Source organism: Eimeria tenella, genomic scaffold (assembly GCF_000499545.2).
Source record: "Eimeria tenella Houghton genomic scaffold, Eth_scaff22, whole genome shotgun sequence".
NCBI classification, from domain to species: Eukaryota; Apicomplexa; class Conoidasida; order Eucoccidiorida; family Eimeriidae; genus Eimeria; species Eimeria tenella.
In genome coordinates this window covers 342,833-363,849 of record NW_013542053.1, presented here as the reverse complement: position 1 = coordinate 363,849, position 21,017 = coordinate 342,833, and the positions used below count along the sequence as shown (strand labels likewise).

General features: G+C 48.5%; 4 protein-coding genes across 4 annotated transcripts; all 4 read right to left on the bottom strand.

Moving 5' to 3' along the window:
* Positions 1–3,299: 3,299 nt before the first annotated feature.
* Positions 3,300–3,776, bottom strand: ETH_00016005 (uncharacterized protein; the record flags this gene model as incomplete). Its single annotated transcript, XM_013374689.1, has 1 exon — positions 3,300–3,776. The coding sequence occupies one exon, from the start codon at positions 3,774–3,776 to the stop codon at positions 3,300–3,302; it is 477 nt and encodes a 158-aa protein (XP_013230143.1).
* Positions 3,777–6,352: 2,576 nt separating this feature from the next.
* ETH_00016000 (Chromosome III, complete sequence, related) lies at positions 6,353–7,209 on the bottom strand (the record flags this gene model as incomplete). The annotated part of the gene is made up of 2 exons (XM_013374688.1): positions 6,353–6,652; positions 6,853–7,209. 2 exons carry the CDS (start codon positions 7,207–7,209, stop codon positions 6,353–6,355), a joined length of 657 nt encoding a protein of 218 aa, XP_013230142.1.
* A 4,164-nt stretch (positions 7,210–11,373) lies between these two features.
* ETH_00015995 (uncharacterized protein) lies at positions 11,374–13,595 on the bottom strand (the record flags this gene model as incomplete). The annotated part of the gene is made up of 7 exons (XM_013374687.1): positions 11,374–11,396; positions 11,524–11,622; positions 12,014–12,118; positions 12,356–12,452; positions 12,672–12,721; positions 12,841–12,906; positions 13,172–13,595. The coding sequence occupies 7 exons, from the start codon at positions 13,593–13,595 to the stop codon at positions 11,374–11,376; spliced, it is 864 nt and encodes a 287-aa protein (XP_013230141.1).
* Positions 13,596–15,730: 2,135 nt separating this feature from the next.
* On the bottom strand, positions 15,731–17,909 carry ETH_00015990 (uncharacterized protein; the record flags this gene model as incomplete). Its single annotated transcript, XM_013374686.1, has 3 exons — positions 15,731–16,788; positions 17,066–17,305; positions 17,900–17,909. The coding sequence occupies 3 exons, from the start codon at positions 17,907–17,909 to the stop codon at positions 15,731–15,733; spliced, it is 1,308 nt and encodes a 435-aa protein (XP_013230140.1).
* Positions 17,910–21,017: the final 3,108 nt, after the last annotated feature.

The following is a 21,017-nucleotide window of genomic DNA, read 5'->3' as shown; positions in this document are numbered from 1 at the left end:
TGGCTGTCTTGCTGATTCTTCCAGGGCTTCTGGGCCCATGGAAATTGCTGCTGAGGGCCCCTTTGTTTGTTATTTGGGTTTTATTTATTTTTCAAGTTTATTTCAATTAGAAGATTGAATTTAATTATTTCATTTGGCTAATGTGTTGAATTAATTCTTTTTCTGCATTTGCAGCGTCTGCTTCTGCTGCCAGCAGCACCAGAAACTGCTGCTAAGCTGCACCAGCAGAAACTGCAGCTATGCAGCAGCAGGAACTGCTGCTAAGCAGCAGCAGCCTCTCGACTTTTTCTTTTCATTCATTTCACTATTTAATTCCTTTTGGCTTTTCATTTTCTTCAAACAGCGGCAGCTCAAAAGATCAAGAAGCAGCAGAAGCAAACAAAGGACGCAGCCCTTGCCTCCCTGCTGAACTTCAGGGCTCCACACTAGGGTTTAGGGTTTAGGGTTTAGGGTTTGGGTTAGGCTGCTGACGCGCGTCTTTTTGCTGCTGGGCCACAGCAGGTCGTTAGCTGCCTAGAATGCGCTGCTGCTGCCGCTGCTGCTGCTGCTGCTGCTGCTGCCTTCCACTAGCAGCATCACGAAGAAGGATGTAGATTTAATAAAGGAATAAATAAAAAGGAAATAAAACAAAAGATTCTTCAAAAACAATTTAATTAAAAGAAAATGAAACAGAAGAGCCTTTAAAAGAATAAATAAAAAAGAAATTGAAGAGAAAACGCTGCAGCAAAATTCTTGCTGAAACGCCGATGTAGCTCAGTCGGTAGAGCGCGAGGCTCTTAACCTCGTGGTCGCGGGTTCGAGCCCCGTCGTCGGCTTCCTGCGGCGGGATTTCCTCTCTTTGTTTCGTTTTTCGTTTAAATTAGGAAATAAATAAAAGATAAAATGCAAAACTTAAAGTCTAAGATATTTATGAGCTTCTTTGCTCCACTTTTAGCGGCAGAAGCCGCGTATCTTGCTGCGGTGAGGGGGAGGCTGCAGCCGAAACCGCAGCTGCAGCAGCAGCATTTCAGCGACTTTCGCACTTCTTACATGGCTTATTGTGAATTTAAATCTTCTTATTTTTATTTTTTTATATTTTTAATTTCTTTTTGTTTTATTTTGAATGTGGGAGTGGCAATTTTGCACAAGGGGAAAGAAAAAGGACATGCTGGCTCAGCTGGCTGGCTGGTGGCGTCTGCAGCAGCAATTTGTGCTGTAGCGACGCAGCAGCAAAAATTGCTGCTGCTTAGAACCTCTCCCACAGCAAAAGTTGGTTAAAAGAGTAAAACAACGTTTTAAAAGAATGAAATAATACTTTTAATTTTATTTCAGAATCATTTTAGTTCAAAAAGTTATTAAAATATCTCGAAATGAGCGCCGGTGGGGTTGTTGTTGCTGCCCAGGAGGCAGCAGAGCAAATAAAATTGACCAATTCAAATTTTTAATTTTCTTTATTTGTTTTTCACTGTATTTTATTTGTTTTTAATTAATTAAATTCATAGGCAAATAATTAAATGCAATTTCCCTGCTTTTCCTGTAGATCCCAGCTCTATCGAGGGCCCCACATCTGCAGATGTGGGATATAAAGAAACGAATTAGAAAGTTCAAGATAAAAAATTATCTTTTCTACAAACTCACTACCTCCTTCCGCACCCTCTTGAAGCCTTTAGCTGCTACTACTGCTGCTGCTGCTGCCGTTGCTGCTGCAGCGTTCCGTGTCTTCGCTGCTGCAGCAGTTTGCTGCAGCAGCTTCCCCCATCCCCCCAAGGAACCCCCCAGTGCCTCGCGGCCTCGAAGCATTATTTAAGAAGCTATAAAGCAGCAACAAAAGAAAGCAGCAGCACAGCAGCAGACGAAAGGGGCAGCAGCAACAAGAAACATAAAATAAGAAGCTGAACAGCAGCAACAAATCAAAGCAGCAGCAGCAGCACAAGAGAGCAGCGGCAGCAGCAAAACAACTTAAAAGTTGATTGAGCCGACGACGGGGCTCGAACCCGCGACCACGAGGTTAAGAGCCTCGCGCTCTACCGACTGAGCTACATCGGCGGACAGTGCCGCTGCTTGCAGCGCCACTTTTCTTTTATTACTTTTATTTATTTTTCATTCAAAAGACTAATAAGCCAAGTCCTCTTTTTGGTTTAGAGTGACTTATTGAAAAAAGAAAAAACAGAAAAATTGACTGAGTTCAATCTGCTGTTAGCTGTGGCGCTGCTGCTGCTCCACTTGCTTCTTTTGGTTTATAGCAATTGTTAAATCGACGAATAAACAAACAAAACGTATCTCAGACTTAGTGCTGCTGCTGCTGCTGCTGCTGCAGGTGATGCAGCAGCTGCTGCAGCAGCTGCAGGGGGGGTTTTCGCCGATGTAGCTCAGTCGGTAGAGCGCGAGGCTCTTAACCTCGTGGTCGCGGGTTCGAGCCCCGTCGTCGGCTTCTGTCCTTGTTTAATTCAATTTGCATTTGCAGAAAAGATTTAACTAATTAAATGCAATTTGCATTTGCAGAAAAGATTTATCTAATTAAATGCAATTTGCATTTGCAGAAAAGATTTATCTAATTAAATTCAATTTGCACATGCGAAGTATTTATTCGAATGCCTTCGTGTTCTGGTTTTGGTGCATTCGGTGTACGTACACCTGAACTTGCTGCACACGGGAAGCAGCAAAAAGCAGCTCTAGACACCAGCTGAGCTGCAGCAAAAAGACTGGCTATTTGTTGTCTTTGCAGAACCTGCAAGTTCTTTCAAATAAATAAGAAGTATTAATTATATATTATTTATATATAACGCGGCTTTACACGAGCTGCTGCTGCCAGCAGCACCGCTGCTGCTGCTGCTGCTGCTAATTCTGCCGTTGGGGGGCTCGAGCGGCACGTGCGCTGCTGCTTGCTGCTGCTGCTTGCTGCAGCGCTTGGAGTTGCCTGTGTCGCCGCTGCTGCTGCTGCTGCTGCTAGAGCAGCACTACATGATGCAGCTGCCGCTGCTGCTGCTGCTGCTGCTGCTTTCCCATTACTAGCTCCAACTGCAACACGAGGGGCCCTTTGGCGAGGGCTGCTACAGTCATCAGAGTGCTATTCAGAGCAGCAGGAATTGGCTGTTGCCAATTCGGCAGCAGCTCTTGCTGCTGCAACTTCACCTGCTGTCGCTGTTAAAGCCGTTCACTCAAATTGCGTTTAAGTGCTGCTGCTGCTGCTGCTGCAGCTGCTGCTGCTGCTTTCATTGCCGATGTGTTTCTGTACCTGCTGTTATCTGTACGCCCGCTGCCGCCGTTTGAACAGCTGCTCGCGCGGCCGCCGCAACTGCTGCTGCTGCTGCTGCTGCTGCTCATTTGTACTGTTCGATTTCGATTTTAAGGCCATCAATGGTATTCTTGTCCTTGGGAACTTCCAAAAGGTTCATGAAGACGTTTTTGTAGTCGCCTCTGCGGATCCACTCGCTGCTGCCTTGGCTGCTGCTGCTGCTGCTGCTGCTGCTCCAGCCCACGTTGACCACCGCCGAAACCGCCAAGTGCCGCCCCCTGCTGCTGCCTCTCTCCTCTTCTGGAAGTCTTAATTGGAAATTAAGAGGCTTTCCCTCGTTGAGCTTTTCTGCACTGTCTCTGAAGGCGCTGATCACCACGCTGGGCGCGTCCATCAGCACGAAGCTCAGCTGCACCAGGTACTCCGACCCCGGCGGCAGCTTCGCCGGCCGATCCCCCACAAACTCCAGCTCTCCGTTTATAATTAAGTCTTCTGCTGCTGCTGGAAGCAAAAAAAGCGAAAGAAAACACAGCAGCAGCAGCGGAAAGACCCCGCCCGCCATTTTGCAAGTTCAGAAAAACGCAAAAACAGCCGCCCGCCGCCCCGAAGAGCCCCGAAAGCCGCAAACAATAATTAAATTGAAAAAATAATTAATAGTTAATGCAAAATAACCCTTGAGAGAAAGAAATATTGACTGAATTTCGTCAGCAAGGACACAGTTGCGCAGGCACTCCCGACGCCTCCGGCCGCCGCTGTCACGTTCAGCTTTCGAGCAGCGCGGAATCTGCCGATCCGCAGCCGCTTATGCGTCTTTAAAGCTTTTAAATCTTTTTAATTTGTGGCAAAATATATTAAAATTAAATTAGCATTCAATTCTATCGAAAGTAGCGGCGAGAAAGCGCGGATCAGCAGGCCCGCGGTGTCGCCAGGTGAATCGCGACTGTTAGGAGCCCACTGTGCAGCGCCTTGGGCTCGAAAGACCAGAATTTTGCGGTTTTGCAATTAATAGTGCAAATAAAGATCCATTAGAAGTTGAGTTTGTCGATTATTGCGCAGATCAGTCGAAAGAGCGCGCAATTGACCGCCGGGGGCCCCGTTTTGCCCGCTTTCTGGCTCCTGTGCAAGGCCGCCGGCAGTGGTCTGCGGTGTCCGTGGGGCTGGCTGCTGCAGCGCGGGATTTCTTTGAGTTCTTCTTTTGAATTGTTTTTTCTTTAATTTAAAAAAGCAGCAGAAGAGGAGAAAAATGGTGACCACGAGGCGGCAGACGCGCGAGGAGGATGCGCAGCAGCCGGCGGCAGCCCCCGTGCCTCCTTCGCGCGAGGCGAAACGCAAGGGAAACAGGCAAGAACTGCATTTTTAAACATTTAATTTCATCTCTTTTTAATTTAATTTCAATTTAAAAGACTTTTTCGTTTTATTGTGCCCTCCAGAGACTCAAAGCCGGCGCTTCCCGCCGCACTCCCTGTGTGCGAGCGAGCCGCAGCCTCGCCGCGCCTGCACACACTGCCTCTGCTGCTTCTTGTAGCCCTCAAGATTAAATTTAATTAATTTAAAATTAATTTAAAATCAATTTATTTTTTTGTTGGATTCAAAAGGCCCAACTAGAGCTGCATGCGCCTCCCGCTGCTGTAGCCCATAACTTTGTCTGCTGCAGTCCGCAGTGCGTGGTTTGCTGCTGCTCTTCATTTGCCTTTCGCCGCTTGCTGTCTTGCTGTGTTTGTTTGCTGCAAGCTGCAGCACAACTCCCTGCTGCTGCTGCTGCTTGTTACTGCTGCTGCTGGCTGCTGCTGCTGGCTGCTGCTGCTGCTGCTTCCTGCTGCTGCCGCTTGCTGCTGCAGTTTTGAATTCATGCAGATTACTGGCTGCTGCAGCAGCTTGGCTGTTTTGTGTGCAGGGAGGAGAAGCGCGGATGTCCCTGCGCGGCAGCGGCTTGCTGCCCCGTGAAGCTGCTGCTGCTGCTGCTGGCAGCAGCAGCAGCAGCTTATTTGCTGCTGCCAGCTTCGGTTTTGGATAAAATATATTCTTACTTTAGTTCTTTGACTGGTGCAGGAAAAGGCGCAGCGGACAGTTCGGGCAAAATTGCAGTGGAGCTCTAGCGCGCCTCTGCTGCGATATAGGCCGTGCAAGCGCAGCAAAACGTTCTATAGATGATTTAATACGTCACTTATATTAATTTGTATTATTTATATTAATTGACGAATTTATATGTACTTTGCACGGCAGTAGGCCTGCAACCTGCAAAGACGCCCCGCGCGTTCCCCGTGCGCGTGGGGTGTACGTACACCTCGGGGCTCGCCCGCGCCGGAGACGAGTGCCCTTCTTTTGTTTTGCTGCGGCATTTTAATTATTCTAAACTCCAAAAAGCTTCCCCGACAAGAGCTTTTCCCTTTTCTCTCCATGTTTATCCAGATGGGACGGAGGCAGCCCTTCGAGCTGCTCAAGAGGTGACCAGTGGACCACTTTTCGCGTTCTGCTGCAGCAGCTTTTACTTGTGTGTCTTCTTAGTGCAGCAGCAACTTCGAGGCCCTAGCCAGCTGCAGCAGGCAGCTGCTAATCCATTTTTGCTGCTAGTCGAGACCTGCAATTGATAAAAGTGCTTCCAATTGTAGCAGAAAAAGTAGACTGGCATAAATGCTGCTGCGGCTGCTCCCACTGGGGGCGTTGCTGCTGCAGCAGCAGCAGTGGCGCTGGACGCAGCAGCAGCAGCAGTAGTTGCACTTGATGCAGCCGCAGCGCCACACGCTGCACCTGATGCAGCAGCTGCTGCACCAGCTGTAGATACACCTAATGCAGCAGCGGCAGTAGTCGCGCCTGCTGCAGCAGCAGCTGCAGCAGCTGCCCTAATGCAGCTGCAGCTGCATCAGGGCAGCTGCAGCAGCTGCCCTGGTAGAGCTGCAGCTGCAGCTGCAGCAGTAGTTGCACCTGGTGCTGCAGCCGCAGCAGTACTTGCCCCTGGTGCTGCAGCAGCAGCAGTAGTGGCATCTCGTGCTGCAGCCGCAGCAGCAGCAGGCCACAGGGCTGTGGCTGCGTAGGGCTCCCCTTTGCGCACCCGAACTGCTCGCTGCGGGCTGCAGCAGCAGCAGCAGCAGCAGCAGCAGCAGCAGCTCGCAGTGGACCACTGGTCACGCGGGTGGTCCACTAGAAGATGAGAGCAGCGCCGCCCCTTCTGGCGTTTCTGACGAAGACATCTTTGGCGAGTGTCTGTACATGGAGAGAAGAGTCCCCCTTGGGAGTGCATGCAACAGCAGCAGCAGCAGCAGCACTGACAGCAGCAGCTGTTTCGAGGAAAATGACTTTGTTGCTGCTGCTCTCCAGAAAAGCCACTTCCACCTTTATTGGTGCTGCTTCCAGCCCCGGCAGCAAACGACAAAGCCCTTTGTGTTCAGCAGCAGTTTTGAAGAACTGGCAAAACCCTTCGTAGTAGTTCTTCTTGTCTTGCTGCAGCAGCAAACGCAGCGCAGCACTCAACCTGCTGCTGCAGCAGAAGCAGCAGCAGCAGCAGCTGCAGCAGCTGGTGCTGCTGCAGCTGCTGCAGCTGCTGTAGCTGCAGCAGCTGCAGCAGCGGGAGTTCCGCCTCCCAGGCCCCAACCCTAATCCCTAAACCCTAAACCCTAAACCCTAAATCAGGGTTTGCTCACCGAGAGGTTTCGGAAGATTTCGGACTTTCCGCCCTTGTCTTTATACTTGAAATCCGCCACTGGCTTTTTCGGTTCGAAGAAAGCCATGGCCCCTTCGACTGGAGATACACTCCAAACTATGAAGAGAGTGCCGTTGCTGGCAGTGTCGAAGACCAGGTAGGCCCCCTTTGTTGCTGCTGCTGCTGCTGGTGGCGGCGCTGCTGCTGCGGGCGGCGCCGCTGTTGCTGCAGCCCCCGAAGACGGGGAAGGCGCTGCTGCTGCTGCTGCTGCTGCTGCTGGAGGCACCGGCTCGACTGCTGCGGCCCTCGGGGCGGAGGCCCCCGCCTTCTGCTTCTTCACAAAATCAAACACACCCATTGTCGCTTCTGCTGCTGCTGCTGCTGCTGCTACTGCTGCTGCTGCGTAGGGCTCCTGGGATTGGGATGTGCCCGCTGGTGTGTCCGGCTCAAAGGACCTCCTTGACTCGAAATGAGGCAGTCTGGGGGATACACGGAAAGCAAAAGCCAACAAGACTTCGAAAAAACAAATAAAATAAAATTTTAATGATTGTTTTTGAAGCTGCTGCGGAGAAGAAGTCTCAGTGCGAAGGCAGGCGGGAAGAGCCGCGAGGAAGCAGACAGAACAAGAGTGAGAAGATGGCCCACGACGGCGCCTGCCGAAACCAGGCCGCAACAAAGAATTGAAATTGAAGAAGAAATTGGAAATGTTTTCTTTTCCGAAATTCACTTTTAGAATCGACAAATAGATCAAGAAGCAGTCCGCGTTGCTGCTGTCATGTCAGGAAGCCGCAAGAGCAGCAGCAGCCACAGCGAAGGCGGGCCGACACAGGCGCCACGATTAGCTTCGAATTCTTAATAAAAATGAAGGAGAAAATGAATTACTCTACTCCCAACTTTGTCCTAAATGAAGAAGTGACGAAGTGCAAACTTGAAAAGAACAATATGCAACGCGAGCTGCCTCAGAGCACCCAACGCTAACGGTCTGGCCAACTCTGCTTTCTTGGACAGTGGCGGTTTGACTTTGCGAATTAAAAAAGAGGATTTGCTTTCATTTCACTTTAAATTGTTTATTATTTATGTCCTGCGGGTTATTCTCCTTTTCAGAGACCTCCCAAGCCTCTTCTTCAAAAGATCACCGCAGCAGACACACAATGGGGGTACGGGGTCTGTACCCTAGCGGGCTCCCCCAGCTTCTCTGGCCTATATATTGACTTTTTTTGGCCTTAGGGTCAATAGTTTAGGAATTAGAGTTTAGTTTGAGTTGAAAGTGCAAAGACAGCAGCAGCAAATGGCCTTCGTCGCGTTCGGGCGGGCCAAAAGCTGCCTTTTGTGAGTCCAAAAGGCACTCTTGAGGCAGCCAAGTAGTTCATTAAAAGCAGAATAGAGGAAAAAGAAGCACAGGGGGGTGTTTGTGGCAGTTGGCAGAAGTTAAGCAGCAGCAGCAGCAGCAGCAGCTCAGGGCCAAATTGAATTCGCAGTTTGGCTCCGGGGCTGCATGCGCTGGGGCTTCTTGTGGGGTCTTTTGGCCCTCTTTAGCTGCAGCAGCAGCTGCTGCTGCAGCAGCAGCTCCTTCTGCAGCAGCTGCTGCTCGTGCAGCAGCAGCCGCGGGCAAAGCCCTGACAGGCCTAGAATGAAAAGAAGGAATTCAACTTTACTGCACTGGAGGAGCAGCAGCAGCAAATACTGGCGCAGAAGGAACGCTGCGTAGCCCCCGCTCTCTGGCCAGCAGCAGTAGCAGCAGCGCCAGCGCCGCAGCACTAGCTTCTCAGCTAGCTGCACTGGTCAAAAGTCGAGCAGCTGCTGCTTCCCTCCAAATCTGCTGCTGCTGCTGCTGCTGCATATAGCCCCTCAGTTTCTTAGATTTGAGTCTTTTCAACGTTTTATTCTCAGAAGATCTTAAAAACAAAAAAGCTGCTTATAATAATCCCTTTTGTTCAGCAGCTGCAGCACGGGGGACCCCCAGTGGGCCTGGGGGCCCCCCTTTTGGGTACTTTAGGGGGCCCCCAGCCCAGAAGAGGCCCCATATTTTGTTACTTTATATTTTAGATTGTAAACATTGGAACTTGTGGCTAGCTGCATGGCTAGCTGCATGGCTAGCTGCATGGCTAGCTGCATGGCTAGCTGCGTGGCTAGCTGCTGGCGGCCTGCAGCAGCAGCTGGAGAGCTGCAGCAGTGCGCTTGGCGGAACTTGAATGCAGCAGCAGCAGCAGCAGCAGCAGCAGCAGCAACAGCAGCAGCAGCAATTCGTTCAAGGCCAGCAGTTGGGCTATTGTGGCCGAGCTGCTGCCAGCTTGTCAAGTGCTGCCGCCATTTGAACTTCTTCTCTTTTCCTGGAGTTCAAAAAGATAAAAAGTCTTCTCCAAATTTCGCATTTGCTGTTTAGTTTGTGCTGCGCCGCATGCAGACCACTGGTCACACAAGTCAGCAGCAGTGGTCCACTGCTGCGCTGCAGTGGTCAACTGCTGCGCTGCAGTGGTCCACTGCTGCTGCTGTTATTTGAATTCCCAGAAGCAGCTTTCCCCAACCTTTAACTTATTTTGCTGCCTGCGTGCTGCTGCTGCCAGCAGTGGCAAAACCTGCTTTTTGCTTTTTAGCAGCAGCAGCAGCAGCAGCAGCAGAAGACACTTCTTATTGACACATGACTTTGCCAGAAAGACAAACTTGTTTCTGAAAGACTTATTGAAAATAAAATTAAAAAGAACACTTTCTCAAGAGGCTGCCTCAGCCAGCCAGTTGCCACACAGCCTCTTGTGGCCCAAATCTGCTGCCCTGATTCCCGCTTAGGGTTTAGGGTTTAGAGTTTAGAGTTTAGGGTTTAGGGTTTAGGGTTTAGGGCTTGTTGCAAGACAAAAGGCCAAATCAGCTGTCTTTGAAGACTTGCTGAGCTGCTGTCTTTAATTCAGGAAAAAGTTAATTTTAATTTTTCAAATTCTATTTTGCCTTTTGCTGCTGCAGGAAGTTATAACAGTGAACTATATGCTCCTAGCAGCAGCAAAGCTGCTGCTAGCTTTCTAGTTTGCTGCTGCCCAAAGTCCTGCAGCAAAGGCCACTTCGAGAGCCAACAGCAAACCTTTTGCTGCTATCAGCAGCAAAGTTGCTGCGAGCAGCAGCAAAGTTGTTGCTAGCAGCAGCAAAGTTGCTGCTAGCAGTAGCAAAGCTGCTGCTAGCTTTCTGTATGCAGCAAAACGGCCCCCACGGGAGCCACTTTGCTGCAAATGTGGCGAAGTCCTTTTCCCAAGCTGTGGGGCCCCACAGCTGAGCATTAACTGTATTTATTATCTCAAAATGTTTCCATTTTCAAATTAAATCTCTTTTTAATCTTTAAAATGAAGTCAAAGCATGCAGGGGGAACGAAAAAGAAGCACAGTGTCTTCTTTGTTGCATTTGTGGGAAACCTGAGCTGTACATACGGCTGGATGCAGCTGGGACTTTAAAAAATATGTAAATGAAAATTAAACTATTTTTTCAACGAAATATTTAAAATAAAGAACAAATAAAGTCTCCCTAACGGTGCGCCTCGAGGGGAGGAAGGTAAAAGGCGCTGCAACTGCAACGCAGCAGCTGCTGCTGCTGCTGGTGTTGCTGCAGCGTCTGCTGCTGCTGCTATGCTTTCCTTGAGTTCCTGCTGCAGCACCAAAATGCAGAACTGGCTGCTGACTGAACTAGGGACCCAACAGCTGCTGTAGCAGCAGGTGTTGTTGCTGCTGCTGCAGCAGCAGCTGCTGCAGCAGCAGCAAATATTCCTATCCAGTCAGTCTTTGTGCTGATAAAGCAGGTTTTTGCACCGCAGCAAAAGCTGTCCGCAGCACAACACAAGCTAGGTATGCGGCTTCTCCCAGACCCTAAACCCTAAACCCTAAACCCTAACCCTAACCCCTAAACCCTAAGCCCTAAACCCTGAATTTCAAGAAGCAGGAGCTGCGAGAAGACTCTGTTCATTGTTTTAGGGTCAAAGACAGCACCCACTGTTGGCTGCAAAGAATTGCTGAGGGTTTAGGGTTTGGATTCGTGGGGCCTTGGGTTTAGGGTTTGGGCTTTGTGCGCGGTTTGGGGCGGGGAGCTAGGGTTTAGGGTTTGGGGCGCTGCTGCGCTGCTGCTGCGCTGCTGCTGCTGCAGCGCAGCCAGCTTCTGCGCGGGGCTCATTTGCTGCAGCTTCTGCTTGAAAAGAAGCCGCAAGTGCGAAAGAAAAGCAGCAAAACTAATTCGGCCTTCTTTGTAAAGTTCCCCGAGTTCCCAAAGACAGCACTCCGGCCAAGCCCCCACCACTGAGCCCCACGCAGCAGCACAACACACAAGAGGCTAGCTAGCTAACTAGCTGGCTAGCTAGCTAGCTAGCTAGCTAGCTGCGCAGCTAGCTGGCTAGCTACGTAGCTAGCTAGCTACGTAGGTAGCTAGCTAGCTAGCCAGCCACATAGCCGGCCACATAGCTAGCTAGCTAGCAGCTACGTAGCTAGTTAGCTAGTTAGCTACCTAGTAGGGCTAGCTAGCTAGCTAGCTAGCTGTGGCTCACTTAGCTAGCTAGCTAGCCGCCTGCGAGGCAAAGGACTGCACGGGAAGACATTAAGAGAGCAGCTAGCCAGAGCTCACAGCTAGCTAGCGAGTCGCTGCAGCTAGCTAGCCACAGCAGCAGCAACGAAGCAGCAGCAAAAGCAAGTTTTTGCATTTAACTCACCGTGGCAAGTTTGCTGCTGGAATGAGATGTCCACAAAACACTCCAGAGCAGGCAAAGCCTTGTACAGACTCATGAAACAAATGCGGGTGAACCTCTCGCCTGCACACAAACCCTAAACCCTAAACCCTAGGGCGCTGGCAGGAAACCGTGGATTTTAAGCCCTTATCTGGCGATCGGTGTGACCTCTTTAAGACAAAATGCAAAACAGCTTCAGAGCTGCTGCTTCTGCTGCTGCTGCTGCTGCTGCTGCACTTAGTTCTGCGCTTGCCGCTACTGCTGCTTCATACTACCGCTGCTGCCGTGTTGCTGCAAGTGGTGCTGCTGTTGCTGCTGCTTCCAGCAGTAGTAGTTCAGCCCCCGCGGCCCCTGCTGCTGCTGCTGCTGCTTGTATTAATGCTGCTGCTTCCAGCAGTAGTGGTTCAGCCCCCGCGGCCCCTGCTGCTGCTGCTGCTGCTTGTATTAATGCTGCTGCTGCTGCTGCTGCTGCTACCTGCAGGCTGATAGATTTTCAAAGCGTGAGTAAATCTGTAGGCATCCACTCTGGCCCGCCACTCCTTCCTCGCGTGCGCGTCTTGCGAGGAAACCACCGCGAACTCTGTCAAAAAAACAAATAAGATTAAGAAAAAGAAATTAAAATTAAAATTAAAATTAAAATTAAAAAATAAAAGAAGTTTACTTGCAAAATGCAAAGTTTCAAGTACTGACACGAACACGAACTTGCAAGTTGAACTTGAACTGGCGAAATGCGCGTGCCGGAAACGAACAACCACGCCAACTTTCAGAATCAACAAACCCTAAACCCTAAACCCTAAACCCTAAACCCTTAATGGACCTTTTCTTGTGGCTTCTAACTTTCGGTGCGCCGCTTGCAGCCGCAGCTCCACCTTCTCCTTTGCAGCAGCCACGCGAGCCAACTCAGCGTCTACTGCCTGCCGCCACAAACCACAAAACCCTAAACCCTAAACCCTAAACCCTAGAGCGAAAACCCTGCGTTCTATAACATGGCGTAGTGGCCGTGCACACTACTACGAAAAAAGCAGATGGCAATGCAGCCAGAACGCAACACAAACCCTGAAATCCTGAGCACTCGAATAAAGATGTTCAAACCCCCAACCCAAAACCCTAAACCCTAAACCCTAAACCCTTGCCTTGTCCTCCTCAAGGAGCACTTGCACCTCCCGCAGGTTTTGCTCTGTCTCTGAAATGTCACAGAAAGCGCAACTCTACGTACGATCGTGCCTCCTCTAAACTTAAACCCTTAACCCTAAACCCTAAACCCTGAACCCTAAACCCTAAACCCCCAGTCGCCAAGCTTACTAGCGTTGAGTTCTTCTACCTCAGCTTGCAGCTGGGCACTCTCCATAGCCAGTTGCTCCAGCTCAGCTGAAGACAAAGACAAGCCCATACACGCTAGGCCCCAAACCCTAAACCCTAAACCCTAAACCCTAAACCCCAAGGCCTAAACCCTAAACCCTGCGTGGCGTCCTATATTCTATGCCATAAAACCACAAACTCTCGAGTGTAGTCCTGCAACCCTAGACCCGCCTCCCAATAGACCGTAAACCCTAGACTTGTAATATGTAAACCCTAAACCCTAAACCCTAAACCCTAAACCCTAGTTCCTGAGGAGTTAACCCTAGACCCTAACCAATTTGGTCGTCTATGAAGGTGGCGAACTCTTCAGCCCTCTGTCGGGCCCCTCGAGCTGCTGCTTCGCAATCATCCTCTAGCTGCTGCAGCATAGCAGCTCCTAGGGCTGCAATCCTGCTGCTGCTGCTGCTGTTGCTGCTGCTGCTGCTGTCGTTGCTGCAAAAGGCAGCAGAATCAGCAGCAGTGGAGGAAGCAGCAGCGAAGGGGGCTGCAGCGGCGCTGCTGCTGCTGCTGCTGTTGCTGCCATTAGACAGCCTGCATGCGCCAGCTTTAGGCCCATTGGTCCCTGAGGGCCAGGCCCTCCGCTGCAGCTGCTGCAGCTTTTGCTTCTGTGGCTGCTGCTGCTGCTTCTGCTGCTGCAGCTGCTGCTGCTGCTGTAGCTGCAGCGGCTGCTGCCCCTCCAGCTCCGCCACAGCATCCATTTTGTGCTTTCCGTGAGCGAAGGGTAGGGAGGGTGTGAGGGGGGTTGTAAACCCTGAACCCTACACCCTAAACCCTAAACCCTACACCCTAAACCCTAAACCCTTTTTCGTGGATTCTCCAGCTGCTGCTGATCAACCCAGGACACTCTGCCCCACGTGAAAGCCCCGCATGGTACTCCCAAGTGCCTCGTGAAGTGGAGGAAAAGCTTAAGTGAGCTGCTGCTGCTCCTGTTTGTGCCGCTGCTGCTGCCGCCGTCGCTGCTGCTGCTGCTGCTGCTGCAGGCAAACGGCCTAACTGAGGAAAATGAAAGGGGTTCTATCTCTTTAATTTAAAAAGCACAAAATGTCAAGTTTTTGAATCTATTAAAATTATTTTCTCGCTCTTTTCTGTAGACAACACTCACAGCCAGCCAATATTGGAGAGGGCCCCAAGAGGGGGCCCCTAGGTGGTGTTTTGGTGGGGTTGTTGACCAGCAGCAGCATAACATTGCAATTTAAAGTTTAGAGTACGGATTTTTTGTAAAAATGTTTATAAATAACAATGTAAATCAATGGTTTATATCTATATATGCATGTGAGCCATTTAAAAGCTCTCTTCACCCAAAACCCTGTATTTGAAAACTGAAGTGCTGAGTCGATATAAATCAGGAAGAATTCGCATTGGCATTAATGAGCTCTTCTTGGTAAGTTTTGTTTGCAGCGGAAAAGAATTAAAAACAAAAAAAGGTTTTAAATGGTCAACTTGTTCGAGCTTTCAAAAAGGAACGAACGAAACCAGAATAGAGGCAGAAACGGCTGCAAAATGAACAAAAAGAAGCAGCATCAAAAGTAGACAAACAAAGAATAGCAAGAGGATAAAAAAGATAAACAAAGAAGGGCAAAAAGTAAAAAAAAAAGACAAACAAAAAACAGCAAAAAGGAAAAAAGAAAAAACAAAGATAAGAAAAAGTAATTTGAAATGTCTATTAGTGCTGCGAATCGGCACAAGGTCACCTAGAGCCCCCCCGTGCTTCATTCTGCATCAAACTTTTGCCTCTTCAGCTGCTTTTTGTCCTTTTTTTTCTCCATTTTTTGTTTCTTTTTGCTTTTTAAAACGTAGGGACATTTCTGCTTTGCATGCGCCTTCGTTTTCGCCAATTTTCCGCTTTTTTGACTGTCTTTTTTGTCAACTTTTGGTCTATTTTGCCTCCATTTCGTCTCAGCGCATTTTGCTGCTTTGCGTCATTCCACTGATTACTGATTTGCACATTTCCTCATCTCTGGCAACTTGGCAGCTGGTGCACAAAATTAAGAGTTGGAGGATTAGGGTTTAGGGTTTAGGGTTTAGGGTTTAGGGTTTAGGGTTTAGGGTTTAGGGTTTGCTCTGCTGCATTGTCCTGCTGATGACAGTCACTGCCTTGGCCGGCATTTTCGGCTGCTGCAGCCCCCGCCCCAGCTGCGTCAGCAGCTGCAGCAGCGGCTGCTGCTGCTGCTGCTGCTGCGGCCGCTACTGCTTTTGCTGCTGCTGCTGAAGCAGTGGCAGTACCGCCAGTACCAGTAGAGGCAGGAGTAGGAGTAGAACCAGCAGCAGCAGCAGCAGCAGCAGCAAAGCTTTTTGGACTATAGGCGCAATGTACAGGAATATATGGCTAAGTACTGCAGCTTAATTAATGTCGAATAATTTAGAAATGTTTCTGTCTCTTGCAAAAGATGAAAATATATATTTGTGCATGCATTCATATTTGAACCTGCACTGTTTTCACAATTACATTTGCACTGGCAATTTCATTTTTATTTATTTTATAATCTTTTGTATTTTAGATGAATCCACCAAATCAGGCAGCAGCAGCAGCAGCAAACAAAAGCAGCAAGGTCGATGCCTCTTTGCTGCTGTGTTCCTCGGGCGAATCAGATGGCCGCTTGCTGCTGCTGCTGCTACTGCTGCTGCTGCCGGTCGTTCAGCTGCTTCTATTTACACTTTTACTGCTATTCGTGTTCCCGGCGCCTCTGTCTTGCTGCTGCTGCTGCTGCTGCTGCCAGACGTGCTGGGGCTGCTGCTTTCATCAAGAAAAGTGTGGCACGTGCTGCTGCAGTACTTCGACCCGTAGGTTTCGAAGCTGCTGCTTTTGCTGCTCTTGCTGCTGCTGCTGCTGCTGCTAGTTTACTGGCGGCTGCTGCATCTGCTCAGGCAACAGAGTGTGGAAGAAGCTTGGTTCCAGCTGCTGTTGCTGCAGCAGCTGTCGCTGGTGCTGCTGCAGCCGCAGCTGCAAATTCTGCTGTCGCTGATGCTGTTGCTGCTGCTGCCGCTGCTCGTTTAGGGGGTGCTGCTCCTGCAGCAAGAATGTTTGCTGCCTGCTCTGCAGCAAGCCTTCCCTAAGGTCATCTACACCCCAGACTGAGCCGTCTGCGAGAACAACCCCAATAAGCACATGAGGGTAGCCGGCAGCTGCTGCTGCTGCTACTGCTGCTGCTGCTGCTGCTGCTCGCTGCTGCAGGATTTGGTCTGCAGCACTTGCAGGTGCTCGACGCTCCACCAAGAGATTCTCGCTGAGGCCCTTAGGATCATCTTGATGCTTCTGCTGCTCCCGTAGATTCCGAAGTGTTTGGTCCTGCGGATTCGTTGCTGCTGCTGCTGTGTCGCATGCATGCAGCAGCAGCTGCTTCTCTGCTGCTGCATCTGAGTCAACAAAAGCCATTCTATTAGTTTGTGCTGTTGTCCCATTTCCAGTCTCAGGCAAAGGCCAGATAACCCTGCTTTGCAAACCAGTATTTGCACCTGAATCCCACATGGCTGCAGCAGGCATATCCCCGACTGCTGCTGCTGCTGCTGCTGCTGTGGCTGCTGTTGCTGTGGCTGCTGTTTGTGTGGCTGCTGCTGCTGTGGCTGCAGCTGCTGTGTCTGCTGCTGCGGCAGTTTCATTTAGCTGAAGTATAGATGAGCCTACGCCCCACATTGAAGGTTCCTTCAACTGAACTTCGGCCGGCGGTGCAACTGCTGCTGCTGCATCTGCTGCTGCTGCATCCACCGGATCTGCTGCGGCCGCTGCATCCGCTGCATGCAGTGCTGCTACTGCATCTGCTGCACCTACAGCTGGTGCTGTCCCATTCAGGACATTTTCCAAATGCAGCCACTGGCTTCTTATGGCATTTGTTGAACTTGCGGCTTCATGTCTCTGCCTGAAATCTGAGAAAAGGGAAGTGTCTTCATGTGAGTCTGAAAATAAAGTGATTTCACGCAGAGTCAGGAAGCAACAGAAGAGAAAAAGATTAAAACTGGGATCAAAAGGATGTGATAGAGAAGACAGAGCCACAAGAAAACAGAATTCAGTGAACAAGTTGATTGGCTGCTCGCACGCGCTTCAGCATCAGAACAAAGGTGGAAACATCTTCTTAAAGAAACAAATGCAATCTCTGTTTGCCACCAGTTTGATTTTGTTTTAATTTAACTAATTATCAGAGGCATTGGGAGCTTCGCAGCAAACTGCATCTACCTGGCAGCTGCTGTGCGGCTGGCAGCAGGTGCCGCAGGCCCTCTGTCTTCTTTTTTGTTCTTTCCGTCGTTATGGACCTCTCTGGGCTTTCCCAGTCGGTTAATTTCAAATTCTGTCCCACAGTTGAGTCATTTGAAGGCGAGGCAAAGTGCTGAAATGGGGTGGAAAGCTCCTGATACAAGTCCGGAGTTGCAGCGGCAACTGGTCGGAAAAGGGGAGAAGATACGAAAAAGGGGAGATCTGATGATAAACTCAATACAAAATGGAAATAAAACAAAAAGTTAAAGTAATTGTGGAACAATTTTGTCCTTTTCATCTCGGTTAACCGCCAAGTTGGGCAAGCTGAATTCGTCACATCGCCTGAAGAAAAGGGAAGAGATCCTGAACAAAAAAAGCGGGAAATTTTTCCTTGAAATGAAGAAACTTATTTTGTTTTCTCCTTCTGCCTTGTTGTCCTTCTTTCCTGCATTTCCGTTTTCAGTGCTGATGCTTTTTACTTTGTTTTCTCCTGCTGCTTTGCTTCCCTTCTTTCCCGGATTTCCTCCCTTAGTTTTTGTCACCACTATCACTTGACTCCCTCTTCAGCTGTTTCCGATTTTCTCAGAGCAGCATTTGCAATATTTTCCTTTTTTATGCTTCTTTAATTTCCCATCCAGGTAATTTGGCAAGCATTCATTCCGCAGTTTCCCCCTCAGGCAACTTTTGTGCATGTCTCGGCATCTAGCACTGGGGGGACTGGAAGTGCGCGGAAGCAGTGTAATAAATGGAAAAACCTAAATAAACAAATTTATATTTAATATTGTTGATTGTTTTAAAGTGAAAAAGGCGGCTCACTTCGGCGCATGCGCCTGGACAACCAGACGGAGGCTTAGCCGCCAAAAGCATGTGGACGAGCTGCTCTTCTTCTTGGCTTTAAAGGTCAGCTTTCATGTTCTAATTAAACTCAATAATTTTAAATTCGAAAGTAAATACCTGAAAGCTTACTCTAACACGTGACGTTACTGCTTGGTGGGCCATGACCATCCAGTTGGTCACGCGCCAGTGACCATGACACACCGGTTCCACGGATTCCGTGGCAAATGATGCAAATATTGCCCATCAAATGAGTGATTTTGAGGGTTTAACTGAGCAAATAAAAAATAATCTGCAATATGAAATGTTTATTTCGGCGGATTCAGCTCACCTCAGGAGCTACTTCTCAGAATGCTCAGCATGGAGGACAGGAGTACCATTGGTCCAGAGCCTCGAAACAATGGAAGGTGAGCGCTAGGCCTTGCACCAGAAATTTTCAATGTAATATTTTATGTTTTTAAACTCGATAATGTCTCAAATTTGTTCTATTTCAGTTTATTCCGCAGCTGGAACTGCGTGGGAGCGGCGGCTTAGTGCGCCGCACACCTCCTCGGTTCTCATGTGCAGCATTTCTTTGGCATAGACCTGAATTAGTTTATTGTTCATTGTTTTCCAGCAAGTTTGATTTGCTTGCCGTGTTAATTGCAGTAAATTATTTTTTTTCGGGTTTCACTGAAACGGGACGCAGCAGCCTGGTGGCTCAAGGCCTCTTTTAGGAAGGTAGAGAGCCTCATTAGGTCCCAACACACGTAGTATTCGGTGTGCATTGCTTATTTATTAGGAATTTAAAAACAAAAGAGGCACTGCAAGTAAGCAGAAACGCCAAATTTAGCCGGGAGGCGGCAAAACAGCCAGCAAAAATGGAAAAGCTTTTAGTCCTTCATCTAGGGAAGGAAGTTGTGGAATAGTACCTGAAGGCTGCAAATAATGTAGAGAGTGAACTTGAATTTGAATATAAATTTAATTTGCTGCAGGCGAGTCCGTAGAACCAGAACCCCGTGAAGACCCACGCCTTAAAACTTTAAACCCCCGCAAAATCAAGGCCTGCACCATAGACCCTAAACCTGAATAGTGAAACTAGAATTGTTATTTATCTTAGACATAAAACTCTAAATATTAATTCTAGATTTTTTATTTAGCTCAATTTTGTTTTCTTGCATTACTTCTTCTCAAGACAAAGGGAAATGAGCTGCTGGATGCTTCGGGTGTCTGATGCTCGTTTGTTGATCCTTTTGCTGACACGTCGCCTTGTGCCTCCTACATTTACTTATATTTGCATTTGTGTATATTAATTTGCAAACAAATTAAGTGTTCTATAATTCGCTCTCCCGTTTCTCCCAGTTGCTAACTGGAACCGAAGCACTGCTGCACCTGCCCATCCATTTGGCTGCAAGCTTTGTCCTCTTTCACACAATTAAGCACCACTCATAATTGCTGCTGCTGTTCGCTACAAACAACTGTTTGCTTTGTTGCGTCTTAGTCAAATATTCTTGAAATACGAAACGAGGCAGTTTGCACCTGGTGTTGGATTAAACTGAAATAAGGAAAATGCACTACTAAGCAAAAGCGCTGGATGGGATTAGCTGCTAGCTGTAAATAAAAATGCATTTCAATAATTAAGTGCTTATATTTGTTTGGTTTAAGGAGATATCTGTTTTTTCAAATCAGCTGCTTTCCGGTGATACGCATTTGATTTCGTTACTAAGCTCTCACCAAAGTCTTTGACGAAGTGCTGCACTGGACATCATAAACTCCACTGCAGAACCAACTATTGACGCTGACCAACAAAGTTCCCGATTAGAGAAGTATTTGGAGTTTTTAATTAGGTTTAAAGCGCTGCTTATATGCCTGGATCTTCATGCTGGCTATCTTCTCTCCAACTCAGCGAAAGGCGCCTCCATAATTCTTGATCAGGCACTTAATTGAGTTTATCTCGCATTGCCTCATACAACAATTTCCCAGAAGTGTTGCGTTGTCAAGAAGGACTCATAAAATAGACCCACTATGGCTCCTGATTGAGTCTTTTTAACGTACCGGTGCCTATTGTTCATCTTTTCACCTGCTTGTAGTGCAAGAAGAGTGAGACTCTGGAAGCTCTTGATCCTATTTGCCACAATTTGGTTCATTGAGGCACTAATTCACATCTCAAGGATGACACAGCTAGGTTTTGCTGCAGCAGTTTTAGCTGCCTGCAGTGTTGTGTGGCTTCAGTCAAAGGCTTCAGGATGCTGACGCGGCCAAAGAAGAAGCAAACTCTTAATTGGGAAACTTGCAGCAAAGACAAATTATCTTCTTTGTTTTATTGTAATGGTTGTGCTCAATTAAATAATCCAAAAGATCCTAGACCTTACTGAATGCAACAGGAATGTGAGCTGAGGGGAAATAAAGCAAATTGGCCCACAAATGGCCAAATGTTCCCAGAAGGATACTTCTTCTGTGGGGGTCCTCTCTGATTCAGAATATCGATGATTTTGCTGGCCAGCAATGAGCATTCTAAAAGCCTATTTGGGATATCTAAGCAGGGCTTTTCAGTGGTGCACGGGTGGCTGCATTGAAGGCTTCTCCTGTTTCTAATATGCTCTTGAGGCAAGGCCAGGAACGCCTGCGGTTGTGTAGGAGTTTTAAACTCTTTATGGGCTTCTCTAGAAGCCATTTCTCACTTCAGATGTTGCCTAATCATACTACACTGGTAGGCGATACAGAGTCCGCTGGCCTTCTTCTGTTTGGCGAGGGCAACTGGGCTCAGATATGGCCAAAACTTGTAATATTTACGGATATTTTGTCCAAAGGTTGAGGCAACAGAGCTTTAAAATAAGTTTTCAGCTTCCAGTGCTCCTTTCTCAACTCTGAAAATGCACAAAAAATTGGTTTCCCGTTCAGTTCCCGCCAACTGTTCAAATGTGTAAGAGGCAGGATGTCTCAGTGCAGTTTTTCGAATTGTTGTTAAGAAACTTAAGAGATTCGGCACTTAAATGTGCTGGTTGAAAATAAAATACATATATTTATATATTCCCCAAGTTGTATATGTCTTCCGTTGGCTTTGTTCAAACCAGTTAGGCACTTGCAGGAAGCAATTCTTCAATTCAGCCGCAGGAAACGA